At 50.7% G+C, this 16,011-nt stretch overlaps 1 protein-coding gene across 3 annotated transcripts in view; it reads left to right on the forward strand.

Annotated features, from left to right (window-relative positions):
* Nucleotides 1-2,511, forward strand: part of SMOC1 (SPARC related modular calcium binding 1) — a 212,597-nt gene extending 210,086 nt beyond the window's left edge. For 2 of the 3 annotated variants that reach the window (XM_045901096.3, XM_045901099.3), the window contains exon 12: nt 404-2,511. In XM_045901096.3, the coding sequence (XP_045757052.1) occupies nt 404-420 (17 nt within the window). In that variant the 3' untranslated portion in view covers nt 421-2,511. The remainder of the gene's footprint in view (nt 1-403) is intronic. The other variant, XM_045901097.3, reaches the window with a different exon arrangement.
* Nucleotides 2,512-16,011: the final 13,500 nt, after the last annotated feature.

Genomic DNA, 16,011 nt, shown 5'->3' on the forward strand with positions numbered 1-16,011 from the left:
TGGAGGAGTTGGCCAAGTTCCCTAGGCTGCCATTTTCCATTTTCGTTTGCTGAGGACACGAGGGAAAGATTGGTTCATCCTACAAGGATCCTGCGGTCCCCGCGCACAAAGCCACGCCGGCCTTTCCCAGGTTGGAAGGCTAGCGGCTGGGAGTAGTATGGCTTATACGGGCTGCACCCCCCGGCCCCCCAGCCGTGCTGCCTCCACAAGGAATGCCAGACTTGTCTCAGGGGCCACTGTGGTGCGCCATGGGGGCAAAGGATGGGCTTCTCTGCAAGTCGAGGCTCCCCGTGTCCTGCCCAGCCCAGGTCTAACAGGCTGCCCTTGTGAGGTAAATGGATGTGTGCGGTTGGGCTTCTCATAAACCCGCCTCTGATCCCTTGCTTCTGCTTTCCCTTCCCAGTAGGACGCCTCGTCTAAGGAGCGGAAAACCAAAGGGCAGGTGGAGAGACCAGGGAGGCAGGACGGACCACCCGACACCTAACCTTCACCAGCTCCCCCGGCCCGGCCACATCCCGTGTAACATAAGTGGTGCCCACCGTGTTTGCACTTTTGATAACTCTCATTCGCGTGTTTTCTTTTCGGTTTCATTTTTAAGCACCAGTATCTAATACCACAGTGGGAAAAGGAAAGGGAAAAGGACTGTTTATTCTCTATCTTATTGTAAGTTTTTGGATCTGCTACTGACAACTTCGAGGGGTTTTTTTTTTGGTGGGGGGTGGGCGGGTGGGTGTTTGTTGCTGGGACTGAGAAGAAAGAGATTTATATACTGTACATAAATATATATGTAAATTGTATAGTTCTTTTGTACAGGTTTTGGCATTTTGCTATTTGTTTATTCCTCTCCCCCAACCCCGCTCCCGTTGTGGGGGCTCCGGACACATAGCCCAGCTTTCTAGAACCCAGGACTGTATCCCCAGCCCACCTGGATTCCATTTGGACACTGACCCCGGTGTGCATGAAGACGGGAGCCCTACGATTATATTGTAGACTCCATTGGTTCTTTCCTGGTGGGAGGAGGGTCCTGCCCTTGCTTTAGCTGTCAGAGGCAGCAGGTCACTGGGCGTTTGGCCTTCCCAAGGGAGGTTGGGTTGAGGGACAGATGGGAGTTGCCCCCAGAGGGATGGCAATAGCCAGCACAGGCACCAGTTCTCCCATGCCCACGTGGTCCTGCTCTCTGGACCTCAGGTGGCCCAGGATCCGTCCGTGGGTATGCCAGTATCCTCGTGACCCACCGAGCAAATGATTCTCAGACGATTTGCATTAGGTCATTTGAAACGTTCTCACCCATGTTTAGCATCTACTCTGTAAAGCACGAGAAGGGAGGCAAAGAAGAAAAAGATACAGTGAGACCTTCTATTTAGTGGATGTTTGATGTTTAAGCAGTGGAGGGAAGAGGACAGAGGCCAGCACTGATGGGTGCAGTGCCAGCCCCCTGCAAATGCACAAGTGTGGCTTCCCGAGACTGGCCGTCTCAGCCGCAGGGTCAGGCCGGGGCTTCATCTCCACTCTGTATCTCCCCTGCCATCCTGTCCTCAGCGGTGATGACAAGCCTGAGGGAGGAGTTCGGCTGGTCATCTTGTTGGTAACTCAGTGGTTTCTTTGTTTTTTAACCCAATACTGAGGTTCTTCCTGTTCCCTCAAATGCTCCTAAGGGCTTCTAGGCTTGAGGCCAATTCCAGAGCAAAACTGATTCTGGGTCTCCTACTTCTGCCCCCTGTAGAAGTGTAGGGCTAATAACCCAGCTAGGGGGAAATCCGGGCCTCACCTTCCACAGACATGTTACTGGGATTCCACTGCAGGCTGCCCAGCCTTCCTCTGCCCGGGTGGCCGTGCCCATTCAGACAGCCGTCAGACAGAGAGCAACCAGTGACACTTAGCATCTCTTCCCATGAGCGGCTGTGGCAGCAACGAAGGAGGACAAGTGGCCCAGGACCAGTGCCCCCATCGGATTGCTCTTGGAAATCTGGCCTCCTCTCATATCTCACCCAGCATTCCCATAAGTGCACCCACCTCAGCAGACTGTGTATCCCATTTCGGGTCTGGAAGGAATTGGCACCGTAAGTATGGACCCACTCGAGGCCGTGCTCGGGGAGTGCCTGGGGCGGAGCTGGGGGGCGGGCACGGCCTCCTCGGGACATGCTCTGGCGGGGCCTCGGGCTAGAGAACGTTCTTGAGCAAGTCCTGGAGGTTGTCTCAGGGGTGACTAAGACATGCCAACATGGTAAGGAGGAAAGGGGGCCCCCCACCCCCCACTGGCCTGGACCAGATGACCCAGCGTGCTAGAGTTAGATGGACCTTCCAGAAGGCCCCGGCCCCTTTCCCTGACCTGGAGGAAGCATGAAAACACAGATAGGGCGCCCCCCTGTGGAAATTCAGAATCCCCCCTCCCCAACCCTGGCATCTTCTCTCACACACGTGTAGGCTATGTTGTGTGGCTTTCCTTTGTGAGGATGGAGGGAGATATCTGTAGCTTGTTTTATAAAAAATAAAAATGGGTAAACCTTGGTAGCTGTTGCCTCTTTCTTTGGGTGGCTTCTTCTGATGGAAAGGTTTCTTTTTCTTAAAAGTTGGGTGGTTTTCCCTGGTGCTCTGATTCTAGGAAGTCCGAGCTATCAGACTAGAAGGGAACCCTGAAGTGGCCGAGAGGTGTCCCCACGCTTTGCTGTGAGGACACTGATCCCTTTGGCCCTCACCTAGCATGTTTGTGCATCTTGGTACAGCTGCCCCCTGCCCCCCGCAAACCATCACTGGAAGGTCAGCAATGTTGCAGGCCGTGCTATGGGGGTGGGGGGGTGGGAAGCCTGCTCCGTGGCTTCAGGCTGGTGGGGGTGGGTACATCGGCCATAATCCCCATCTCAGGACCCGAGTTGGGAAGCAGCTGTAGACAGGGTGCCGAGCCCCAAAGGGGTTCATGCCATCTCTGGGGTATTCAGGTTGAGGCTGCTCGTCTGGTTCACATTGCTGGGGGGCTTCAGGGTGGGGATTGGCAGCCGAGGGGAGGCTCTAGATGTTCTCGGGTGTTGCTGGCATCTCTTCCTTTCACCCCCTCCCCACACAAAGGGGCCAGCTGTCCCTGGAAATGGCTTCCCCACCACCCTCCGAGGACCTCCTCCAGATTTCCTTTGCCACACTCTGCCCCTCTGCCCTTTGCGGAGAACAGAAGGTAATTCCTCTTGAAAAGTCTCCCCTAACCCTTTCTTCAGCGAAGTGTTCCTGCGAAAGAGGGTCACCCCTGCATGTCGTCAAGCGGGCTGAGTGCTGCCACGGCGTCTCCAGGCTCACCCCCGGCTCAGCACGCACTGGGTCCACACGCCATGTCCCAAGGGGGCGAGTCGCGGCTTTCTCTCCATGTCACACGAATCACACTCGGCAGTTCAGTGACTTGCTGGTGGCACCCACCCTCAGCTTTCCTGCCCACTCCCGGCTGCCTTCCTGGAGGGGCCACCGCAGTAGCCCCCCCCCTGCTGTCCCGCTCAGACCCCAGGTGGTTGCCTTCAGCTCTGAGTGCTTTTTACTCTGAGAAGTTTAGAGTCTCAGTAAAAGCCCCCTGGTTTGCAGAGGCCTCCCATAGGCTTCAGGGATTTGGGGGAGCGAAATAAGGGAGGCATCTGCCCCTGTGGGACGTCAGTGGGAGACCTGGGGCAGACCTAGCCTCCAGCAGAGACACCCAGGCTGGTGTGGGAGAGGACAGGGCTGAGCTTCACGTGAGCGCAGGACCAGCCTGCAGCCCCTTGCAGTCCCTCCTCCCAGGGGCCGGAGGACCATCACTAGCAGCAGTCAAGGAAAAGAGAGATCCATCCCGTTTCTTCCTTCACCAAGAGGCTCCTGAGCCACACCTAGCCTTTGTGGGGAGGGAAAGAGCGAGGACATTTTCAGTTAGGACGTGGGGAGAGGAGGATCGATGGGCCTGTGCTGCCATCAGAGGAGGGGCCTGCAGGCTAGTACACAGCCCTGGTTCTCTAGGGGACCCAGAGGGGATGGGAAGCTGGCAGCACCCATGCTTTGTAGAATAACCGAGAGACAGCCAGGCTGGTCACCTGGCCATTTACTCCCAAGTTCCCGGATACCCACGAGGCCGCAAGTGTGGTTGCAGACCTTTGCAGCACTCGCATCTTCTGCTCCGTGGCACTCCCCTTCTGTTCCACCGAGCAGGTGGGGACCGGGGAAATGACCTTTCTCGTACAGTGCCACGAAATCAAGCCCTCTTCCCTACAGCCTGGATCACTACTCCCCTTTGTGTGACTTCCATGAATCCATACGGAGAAGGGTCATGCCTGCCCACTGAATGGGGTACGACGAAGTACGCGACACAGGTTTCTCTTGTTATTTCTTAGCAAATCTGGGTGAGCACTCTGGCCAATTCCTACCAGTCTTCCATGTCACCCCCAGCCAACACCTCACCAATGCAGCCTCAGCCCTTCCCCTGTCTGCACCGCCCCCTTTCCCTTAAACAAGGGGCACTCTATGAGGGTCCCTTTGCCCCTGGGGTCTTCCTAGCCACAGCTTTGACTGTAGCTAAAGGTCCACGATCCTGGGTGTGGCATACCCGACCGGGACAACCCTGATCATTCACACAGTTGACGGTGGAGGGGCTGCATACTTGGATGTCGTCTCGTCCCTGGATGATGGGCACATTGCTAACCTACTCATGAGAATCAGGAGAGACCAGGATCAGCTGGAGTAACATACATCCCCGCACCTCAGTGGCTTAAATTACAAAGGTCTTCTTCGCATTGCCGCAACTTACCCATGAGACGTCAGCAGGGGGCGCCCCTCCTTCTTGTCCTCACTCAGGGACCCAGGTTGAGGGAGGCTCCGTCCTCCATGATTGTGCTGCCAAAAAAGGGGAGGTGAAGGACACATGGTACATTGAACCCTGGTTCCTAAAGCTTCCATGTCACTTGGCCCACATTTCATTGACTAAAGCAAATCACAAGGTTCCCACCTAACTCAAAGGCAGCTGGTAAGTGCCCAGAGTAGAATTAGAAATATTTAGTGAACAACTCTGGTGACTATCACAACATAGATTATCTTTGTGTTTCTTTTTCTACGTGGATTAAAAATTTGCAATTTCTTCATTGTCCAAGAACAAAAGGCCTTGTTTTTCACAGTTTATGGGGTGCATTGTATGTCCATTGCTTCCGATAGACTACATTTATGGTACAGTGTGAATGCACCTTCCGTCCTGTGAGCTCTCAACGCCCCCCCACCAACCTGGAAGCTACATCCCTGGTGACTGAGGCTCCCCAGTGCTTGAGAGCTCAGAGGGGATAGAGAGCCCCCGGTGAGGAATCTCGGGGCCCTGGGGACAAACATGAAACGTGTCCTCTGTGCTATTTTCTGCGGTGCTCTACTGTGCCTTCCTTCCCCTGTGCCGTGGATCCCTTATGACAACTTCCTGGCTACTTCTCTTTTTGATAAGCTCAGTTCCGCCCATTACAAAACCTCAATCTCCAGCTTGATTTAGATCCCGCTCCCCGCCCCCCCCCCCCCGCTGCCTGGCACCATCTTGATGGGCACCCTGACTGCAGGGGTGGGTCGGGCTCTGAGACGACGACCCTCTGCTTTCTCCGAGTGATGGGGTAGTGGAGGGCGGAGAGGAGACCCAGGAGGGCTCCTTAGCAGACAAAGCTGTCTTCCTCTGTTCGTGCTGGAGGCCTCTCAGGCTAGCGCGGGTTGCCTCCCCCGCCGTGTGGTGGGTGCCCCAATGCTGGCTGTCGGAGGGGGCCCATGTCAGGTCCTAGTGTGGGGGCCTCCCCACTGCACAGGGCCTTTCTGTGGGAAAGGCAGCCCTGGCTTGACCTCTTCGGCACCTCCCCACCCCAGGGTACCCCATGTCCACTTCGTTCTCAGGAGCCTGCCTGCGGGTTTGTGTCTGTGACGTGGCTCGGGCCTGGCTCCCTTCTGGGGTGTCCCGTGGGAAAGTCACGTCTCATCGCGCCGGAGCACGTTGGTCCTCAGTGCCTCCTGTCTTGGCTCTGCCTCTCCCCCCGCCTCTCCCCTGCCTTGCTGCAGTAGGTGGAGGAGGCTGATCAGCAAGGCTGTTCCATCGCAGCCATCCGATGGCAAAACGAGGTGTCCGGCCGGCAGTTGGCCTAACTCTCCAGGAGCAATTTCCCGGGAGTCTCCCTGCTTCTCCAGCTGCAAGGAGGAGGAGAGAAAGCAATGCAGGGATTCCGACTCTGCCCCTCCTCTCTCTTCCTTCACCCTTCTATGGATTGGAACGGGGAAGGGTGACGAGTTGCAGAGCTGCTTCAGGCATCGTGCTCTCCTTGGGGGGGGCATCAGGCTCCGACTGTTGCTCTTTGGGATATGGGATACTCAGCACCTTTTTTCTTAGTTTGGGGCCTTAATCATGAATTCTGGGGAAATAAAATGTCCCCCCTCAAAGCACTGTTATGGTGGGTTTAGTGATAGATGCAAGGGAGGTTGATCCCAGAGAGAAACCCCCAGTAGCTCCAGCCCCAGGACCAGGGACCCCCGGGGTGCCCACCATCTGAGAACCCTGCTGGGCCTGCTGCTGCAGGTGGGTCTGTCCTTGGGGCATCTACCCCAGTGCCAGGTAGGACCCCTGGGGACGCACTCGTCTTCACTCCTCACGCAGCCCTCTGTGTTGTATAAAAACATGGTCTAACTTCCCACCAGTAACCCCTGCCACGCTGGCAAAAGGTGGAAGCGGGATCTCTTCAAGGGGGGCCTTTTCAGACGTGTGACCTGTAACTGCAAGTGGAAACCCCAGTCTTTGCAGTTTCCCCATGCTCCCCACTGCCCAGTGTTTAGCAGTTCTTTCCCACCGCCTACCTCCTCCCTGTTAAAGGTGGGAGCTCTGCCTTCTTGAGATCCGGAGCTATGCTGGGCTGAGCAGAGCTGACTCCAGGATGTTGAGTTGATCTCCCTGAACATAAGTCCCTTCAAAACCCTTGACTGGGCATGGAAGGGGCCTAGCGGGGACCAGGACAGCGCCGAGAGCAGAGCAGGACCACAGGCTGGCTGCCCGAGGGCGGGGAAGCTCTGCGGCATTATCCTCAAGGAGGGTGTCGGGGAGGGTGGAGGGGCCTCGGCAGGAGATGGTGAGGAGGCCCGGGGGCGCAGCAGGAGCCCGGCTGAGGGGAGAGAGTAGGGGTCTGTGTGGCCCTAGACACCTGTGATGTCAATTCCCGGGTGTCTCAGGACGAGTCTTGGACTGAGAGTCAGAAGATCGGCTTCTGTGGTTTAGCCACTGAGCCACCACGGTTGGCTTTGGGTGGCTCCCTTTGCGCTCACAGACCTAGATTCTTTCTGGCCAGACTCTGTGCTCTACTTCACACAGCTCAGCCGGCCTTGCATGGAAGGCTGCTGTGATTCAGGGAAGGGGGAGACACACAAGGAGAGGGAGGGGTCCAGACAGGCTGAGGGCCCCGAGGGAAGAGGGGCTCGTGCCCCAAGGGGAGACGTGGAAAATACACCTTCAGCAAATGGGGCAGGTGTGGGAAGGCCCCCTTGGAGGGGATCCACATGATGGGGCCGATTAGCAAGAAAGGAAGAAGAAAATAAAGAGCTGAGATGTGCATGTTTAGTGGGTTGATAAGATGCAGGTGGAGGAAGAGGTAGAGGGGGCAGGGGGAGGGAGAAGAAAGGCAGGAAGTGATCAGAGGAGAGGCGGAGGGAGGCTCATGGGCTGGCCCCAGGGCAAAAGCATGGGAGGGGGGATAAAAGGCGTGGTGGGGTGGAGGAAGAGGGGTGGGAGGAAGGAGGCGCCTCAAACTGGAAAAACAAACTAGAAATAGGCTAACACGTCTCTGCAAGGCTGTTGGTGTTTGAGGTTTTCACATTTGTGACTAGAAGGTTTGCAGGGTAGTGTGTGGGCTATTTTCAGTCCAGAATAGATGCTCAGGAGGCTTGAGACTGCACTCGAAATCTGCTACTGAGACCCCAGCCCGGGTGTCTGCAGAGTCTGGGCTCCTGGACGCTTCCCCTTGGGTGCCCCCAGCCCAACAACTCAGCATCCCTAAAACTGGACCCACCACCCCCACCCCCCTCTCATCAGTGCTGGGCATACCAGCCAGCCCCTCCCCAAGCCTGGAAACCCAGAGCCCTCCGTGCCTCCTCCCTTCACCGTCCTTCCCTCTGTGTCCCTCCTGGCAGTCACCATGTCCTATAAGTCCCCCCCTAATTCTCTGTGCTCTGCTTTCCACCTGCACGGCCACCATTCCATCAGCCTCCTGCAAGAGTCCATAGCTGTGAATGTCCTCTGGTCTCTACCCACACCCCACCTCAACCACCCACAATGCAGACGGCTGGGATGGAGTTAAGTGAAAGGCAAATCAGACCGTGGTACTCTCCTTCTTAGAGTCCCTCGGTGGGGGCGGCAGTGAATCATGTCCCCCAACATTCATGTATTGAAGCCCTAACTTCCACTCTGACTGTATTTGGAGATGGTCCCTTAAAGGAGGTACTTAAGGGTAAATGAGGTCAGAAAGGTGATCCAATAGGACTGGTGTCCTTATAAGAAGAGGAGGAGATGCGGCACCTGGGTGGCTCAGTCAGTGAAGCGTCTGCCTTCGGCTCAGGTCATGACCTCAGGGTCCTGGGATCGAGCCCCGCATCCGGCTCCCTGCTCAGTGGGAAGCCTACTTCTCCCTCTCCTGCTACCCCTGCTTGTGTTCTCTCTCTTTCTCTGTCAAATAAATGAATAAAATCTTCAAAAAGAAAAGGAGGAGACACCAGAGAATGTGTCTGTGCAGAGAAAAGCCCACTTATACACAAGGAGAAAGTGGCCATTTGCAAGCCAGGAAGAGAGGCCAAACCAGAAACCAACCCTGATGGCACCTTGACCGTGAATGTCTAGCTTATAGAACTGGGAGAAGATAAATTTCTGTTGTTTAGCCACCTGCCTGTGGTCTTTTGTTATGGTGGCTAATACAATAGCTTCTGGGATAAATCCAGTTGCCTCAGTTTAGACCAAGAAACTAAACTTCTTGGTCTGGTCGTGATCTTCAGCCCCTCGTCCCATGTACACTTTCCTGCAAAAACAGACAATCCCATTGTTGTGATATTGCCATGCTGTCCTGGCGTGTGTCCAGTTAACCCTGCTGTTTGCACATCCCTCGCACTCTGCAAGTCATATAAGTGACAATGCTCTGTCCCACCTGCTACTCAAAGCTTTCACATTTTATGTCTCCTCCTGGAACAACAGCAATGCCAATAACAACATAAATAATCACAAATCCACTACAGGGTGTGATGCATAAATTACAGCAGTTATGTATTTTATCCCCCCCCCCAAACTCTAAAGTAGTATCTTAATTATGTAACTGAGTGAAAAACACAAGACATAGTCAAGGTCACTCTGCTAGTCATATGAGAGCAGGACTTGAACCCAGAGCTTCACAAATGAACCACTCTCTGCTCTCAATCGCTTCTCCCTACAGCATTGCTAAACTGCCTGGAAGGGGCGCTCATCTGTCTTTATGGCCCATGATGCCTCATCCTTCAAAACTTGGTTCACCCCATGTGATTGTCAATGCTTCCTCCTGAATGCTCCCAAACCACCCCGTTCTTACCTGAAAGCCCTGAGCTTTCAGAAGGGAGTTGGTTAAAACTGGAGTCTCTATTTTAAGGTCTTTTCTTAATTTATCATGGCGGGGGGCAGTTAACTAAAATCTTTGAGTTGGTGAAAAGATTTTCTTTTTGTTTGATTTTTTTTTTTAAAAAAGAACTAAGATTCAAACAAAAATATCCCCACAATAACAATCATTATTCTTCTTGTTTATGTTTGAAACTCTACCCAAGCATCACTTCTGTATGGAAAAATCCCCACCTTCTTTGTTCATTATGTGCTGCTTTAGGATCTGATGGTGCTGCCTCCTACCTCCATCCTAGCACATATCCCTGCCTGGGTATAATCACTCATGTCTGCTCCTTTGGCTAGACTGGAGCCACCACCTTAAGGCTTAGAATATCTTGCAAACCTGAATGAGGGCAATTATAGTAAAGCATTTAAAGGGTGTATGAGAGATACTGAGATGTTTACATGGGAAGAATTATGCAATCAGCACATTTGAAGGTAAAATTGGAGACACGAACAGAAAGACACAGAGGCTGTGTTTACAGAGCAGTATTGCTATCTGCCTATTTGAGCATGTAATGAGATGTATATGATGAGAGAATTAGGAGGGGGAACAGTAGAGCATAATGGTTTGAAACATTGGACTTCACCTTTAAACAGGCACCAGATTCACTTGGTGGGCTTGTTAACCACAGTTTGCTGGGACCCATCCCTAGGGGTCAGGAGTCAGGGTGGAGCCTGAGAATTTGCATTTATAATAAGTTCCCAGGTGATGCTCTTGTTGCTCACCTGGAACTATACTTTGGGAATCATTGGTTTAGAGTTGGGTTTCTAGTATCAGATGGATTCCAGTATACATTCTGGTGCTGCTAAGAAGTATTTGGGTGACTCTGGGCAAATCACTAGTCTGCTCTGAGTCTCAGTTCCTTCACCTGTAAAATGGGGATAATAATCCTTTCTCACAGGGTGGCCATGGTGATTCATGAGATCATGAGGTAAAGTACAGGGCACAGAGCCTGGTACAAAGCTGGGGCTTATTCTCTGTGAGCCTTCTTCCCCACCCCTCTTCGTCTGCATCATCAGTGAACTTTGGTGCTGGGAGGAACCTGGAAAATCACCTGCTCTAATGTTTATGCATGAAAAATGCAAGACCAAGTAAGTGAAGTGGCCTCTTCCAGATCAGACACCCAGCTTGTGGAAGAGCCAGAATTAGAATCCATTTTTTGTGACCCTTAATTTAGTATTCTTAAAAGCACTTAATATGATAATCTAAAGAGGGGTATGATGTACATGAATGGAAAAGTCCCATTATCCATGGAAAAAGGAGTGTGTCTACTGCGATGTTGAGTAGTACACAATGTCAGTATCTAAAATGTAAGATGTTTAGGGAGGAGGTTAATGAGATAATTTGCTGAGGCAGTGAAATAAGGTAGAAATAGCATGATGAGATGTGCTTTCCATTGCAAAAATATGTAATGAGGGGCTGTATTACAGGGAGTTAACTCCTTGAGGAGAAGCTAAGGGTGAAGGGACAACTTAATGTCAGTAACAAAGCCATGTGGACTAACAGGGCAAGAAGGGGCAGGGGAGAGAGCTTCAAGTATGGGAGTCCCCACCTGACTTTGTTATGAACTAGCTGTGTGTCCTTGAGCAGGTAGCATCACCTCTCTGGGCCTCCTCGGTGTTTTCACCTGTGAGTGCTTACTATCCGTCAGGCACTTTGCTAGTTTCGTTCTCTCACAAAATCATTGCAAGATCTCTATATGGTATGCCAAAAATTGCTTGCCTGACTCTCTGGTTGTATTCTTTCCCCTTCTCCACCCACTGTCTGCTCTGCCACGGGAGGCTGGCTTGTATGAACTCCGTCACTGGAGCTCCTCTCCCCTCTGGATAACCAGGAGTCCGGCAGGAAATGAGGATGGGGAGTAGGAAGGGAAGGAGGACAAGGCAATTATTCTTCTGGTTCTTCCGATGTGGTTGACTTGGGCTGGTTGTGTTTTTCAACTGAAACCACTCCCCTCTAAGAGGCTTATCTACATGACTCTCCTTTTCAGTTCCAAAAACCTCTTCTCCCCCAAAACGTATGCCAAGAGGAGCTAACAGCTCCACTGCTGCTGGTCCTGGATTTCCAACACTGTCCACACCTTTGGACTATCGTGATTTCAGTGTTCCATTTGCTTCTATTGGGATTCTGACTGATACAGAATTGATGGTGGAAGTGGCCCCAGGAAACAAACTCATACGATGGGACTCTGGGTTTGGGTTGGTCATGTGTGAGCAGCCCAAGGATAACTTCCTTGATGAGGGCAAAGGGGACAATGGTAGCTCATGGTAGATGGTGGCATCATGATAACTCAAATTATCACTGAGGGTAGCATGGTAAAATGTGGAGGGCAAGGTGTTGGGAGATCAAGTGGTTCTAGCACCCAGGCAACAGGGCAATAACAGTGATTATAAAAAGTGTGGAGTCACTTGATTCTTTGTATGACCCTAGACATCATACATAGGAGAAAAAGACAAATTAAAAGCTGTGAATACGCACATGGACAAGTGGAAGTACCCCCAGGAAACTCTAAAGTAGTCCCTCCTCTCCTGTAGGCACTGGGAGGACAGGTTATGGACCAAGCCCAAGTCACTATGTTAAGTAAATGCTCAATACTATTAGTTCTCTTGAGGACACAGGTGGGGAAGAAACCAAGTGACATGTGACTTAAATTACCCACGGAGAACTGGTGCCTTACCCAAAAATCTGTAAAATTAAGACTTGTAAGGCAGCATTCCATTATAAAATGGAAGGTACAGATATTGAACCCAGGCCAGTCAGGTCAAGGCAGTGCCAGTAAGCTGCAGAAACAGGTGACTTAGACTCCTGTACCTGCAGCTTTGCTGTCTATCCTTCAAGCACACTACGGTTTCAACGAGAAGTCCCTGTGATCAGTTAATAAATGAGGAAAAAACACAAACCCAGTTCGGGAGTGGATCTGCACAGTGTGCCAGCACCAGCCAGAAGAGGACAGCGTCATGCTACAGCCCCACTTGGGTGGTCCTCAAAGACTGTGGTGAATGGAAATCCTCCCAGGGACAGAACATGAGGCAGTATATGTGATTGTCCACTTTGGCCTGAACTATGGATCTACACTGACTGCAGTGGATAATGGGTGACTGGATCATTGAGGCTTTGAAAGATACTAGTGTTTTACGTGAATGCCATCCTAAAACCAGTCATGGTGGTGGAGGCTCTCAGTAATCAAATGGACAAATTGACTCATGCTGTGGCTCTTAGTTGGCCTTTTCCCTAGTCACTCTGATGTTTGTTCAGTGGACCATGTATAAAATGGTCTTGGCAACAGAGATGGAGACTACGGTTGAGCTTGAGTACAGTGGTCCCATCAACAAGGTTCATCTGGATCATCCATGGATGAATGGACAACCTGCTAATAGTAACTGATAAGCCCTTCATATGGTACTGTATACCACAACGATCAGCCAGTTACTTGGTATTAGGTTGATTACATTGGATCATTCCCATCATGGAGGAGGTAGCAGTTAGTCTTCACAGGGAAGGGACACAAATTCTGGGTGTGGATTTACCCATAGGGGTTCTGCTAACATCTCCATTTGTGGACTTCAGCATGCCTTATCCATTGCCATGATATTTTTCACAATATTGTCTCTGATCATAGGCACTGGTCTTAGCACATTTCCCATTACTCAAAGGCAGCTGGCTTGAGATAATATTGGAATGACCTGATGTAGGCTCAAATACAGCACCAGCTAGGAGATAATGCCTTAAGTTGGGATACTATCTTACTGAGTGCACTTATGCTTTAAACTGGAGATCAGCATAGAGTGCTAACTGCCCCTAAACCGAATACATAGGTCTGGAGACCAAAAGGTAGAGATGGGGGAGGTGATCCTTCTCATTATTATGCCTAATAAACCCCTTGAAGAGTTTTGTTTTTTGTCCCAACAACCTTGGGGTCAGTAGGTTTGGAGGCCCTAATGCCCAAGGACGAAATGCATCCACCAGAGAACAAAGTTATGGTTCTGAAGGCTTGGAAGCTGAGCCTGCCCCCTACTCATTTGGGGCACTTTATGCCAATAAACCAATAAGCAGAGAAGAAGATCACTGCACTGGTGAGGTGATTATCCTAATTACTTGGGGGAAATTGGGTTGTTGCTACACAATGAGATAAAGAAGAACTATGTTTGGAATCTGGGGATTCATTGGGAGTGCCTCTTCATAGTCCCTTGCCTGAAAGAACTGGTCATAAAAAACTAGAGCAATGCACCAAGAATTCAGATTTTATGGGAAGGAAGGCTTGAGTCATCCCAGCAAGTGAAGAACCTCCTCCAGATGAGATGCTGGCTGAGAGTCTACCATCAAAATGGTAGAAGTTGTAGCACCAATATGTGAAAAGACAAAATGCAAGTACTTGAAGTCTTGACCCCACAGCAGGTGTCAAATGCACAAATGGTTACAGGGGCCAGGTGGGTCATGTGAATGAGAGAGGTGGGCTGGGTAGGGGCTCTAGTGAACTGAGAACATAAACCCTCTCTATACGAGGTGGTCACTTATCAGCTCCTTTGGATTGTTGTCACATGGGAATGCCCATACAGCATGGCCAAAGAAACCAAAGTCCACATTTTTACACAAAATATTTTCATTTCAAAACATTAACAATTATTCCATTAAAAAAACACTTCACTGATCAAACACATCAAGCTTCCTGGCCACCAGGTTTTAACTGCTGCCCTATGGTCATGGAAAGAGAAATTGATTGAACGAGGATCCAAGCCAGAGGCGTTGATCATAGCAGAAGAGCAAATAGTTACCACATAATGTAGAACAACCCCATTCATGTAATGTGCAGTTCTAATAAAGGGGATTAGGAAGAAATGGAGTGACAAACAGCTGTGCTGATGTGGTCAGGAAGAACCTGAGACACAGTAAAAAGGACTAAGACTAGAAATCAAAATCTAAGGATTTTGAGGCACCAGAAGAGTTTCCCTTGGGTCACCTCCTTTCCAGATATTTAAGAAAGAATGATGAATTCACTTTGAGTTTATGAGTAAAGGCTAATCTAATTTCTTATAAAGACAGTTTGATCCCCTCTTCTCTTCTGAAAATGTCATAAATGTCACATGATTTACCTACTAGGGCAGTTTCCAGGAATCTTTTTGGGATACTCTTACCCAAGAAGATGTCTTTTGAATCACCACCTCCCTGGGGCCAGGTAATTCTCCATCATTAATAGTAGTTAGACTCCTCAACCCAGATCACTTTACCATTGTGTAATTTCCCCTTTGGGAATTTCTACCAGTTTGGCTCTTACTGGAACATCAGTCCATTCAGCTGCCTCTAGAGGAAGCTCCTTTGCTCAGCAAGGATGGAGACAAAGGGGAGGAGGAGGAAATTGAAGGTGGATGAGAGGGCCAGTTGCTGGCTGGTTTCTTCTGCCTTCCCCCCTGGCTGCTTCCAAGGGACTCCCTCACTGGCTAGATCTGCCTCCTGGGGGCCTCATCCTTTGTTCCAGTGTTTGTCATCAGAGGCCATGATATTCTGGGAAGAGCTTAGATTTGGAGTCAGAAGACTTGTACTTGTGTCCTGCCTCTAAGATCTACGTGCTCTTGGCAATAATTTAGCCACTCAGGACTTCAGTGATAAAATAAGAATAATATCTACCTCTGTGGTTCTTCTCCAACTCAAATACATGTATATACAAGGCTTTTTATAACCCCTAAAACCTCACATAGACATAGGTCAGACTGCTCTTGGTCATTGATATTAAAAATATCTATCTTTCTTTTTTTTTTTAAGATTTTATTTATTTGAGAGAATGAGATAGAGAGAGAGCATGAGGGGGGAGGGTCAGAGGGAGAAGCAGACTCCCTGCTGAGCAGGGAGCCCGATGCGGGACTCGATCCTGGGACTCCAGGATCATGACCCGAGCCGAAGGCAGTCGCTTAACCAACTGAGCCACCCAGGCGCCCTAAAAATATCTATCTTTAATCACAAAGGGGTTATGGCGGAAGCACACATTCATAAAAAGTCCCTTTTCTTGTAAAATAGAGTGGACACTGGGAAGTGTCTGCCCAGCCAGGTCTGTAATTTCCAGTCTCCTTTGCCTTTGGGTGGGATAAAGCGATTAGCGCTTACTAATGGAACAGAAGCAAAAGTAATGCATCTCGCTTCAGAGCCAAGGCGGTGAGAAGTGTGTGTGCCTTCTTTAATTTTCTTCCCGTCTGCCACTGAATGAAGAGCACTCCAAGGCCTCAGAGAGTGGCAGAACCGCAAAATGGAAGGAAATGGAGCTCCTGAATCCTCACGTGGAAGAAAGCTGAGAACATCCTCACTGGATTATTGCAAGAGTGAGGAACAAACTTTCATCTTGCAAAGGCTCTGTGGTCCTGGGGTTTATTTATTATAGCAGCTAATATTAGCCGTGGTAATAAATGAA

Source organism: Mirounga angustirostris, unplaced genomic scaffold (genome assembly GCF_029215605.1).
Source record: "Mirounga angustirostris isolate CCGP_5_RB_7025 unplaced genomic scaffold, mMirAng1.0.hap1 SCAF_9, whole genome shotgun sequence".
In the NCBI taxonomy this organism is placed as follows: Eukaryota; Metazoa; Chordata; class Mammalia; order Carnivora; family Phocidae; genus Mirounga; species Mirounga angustirostris.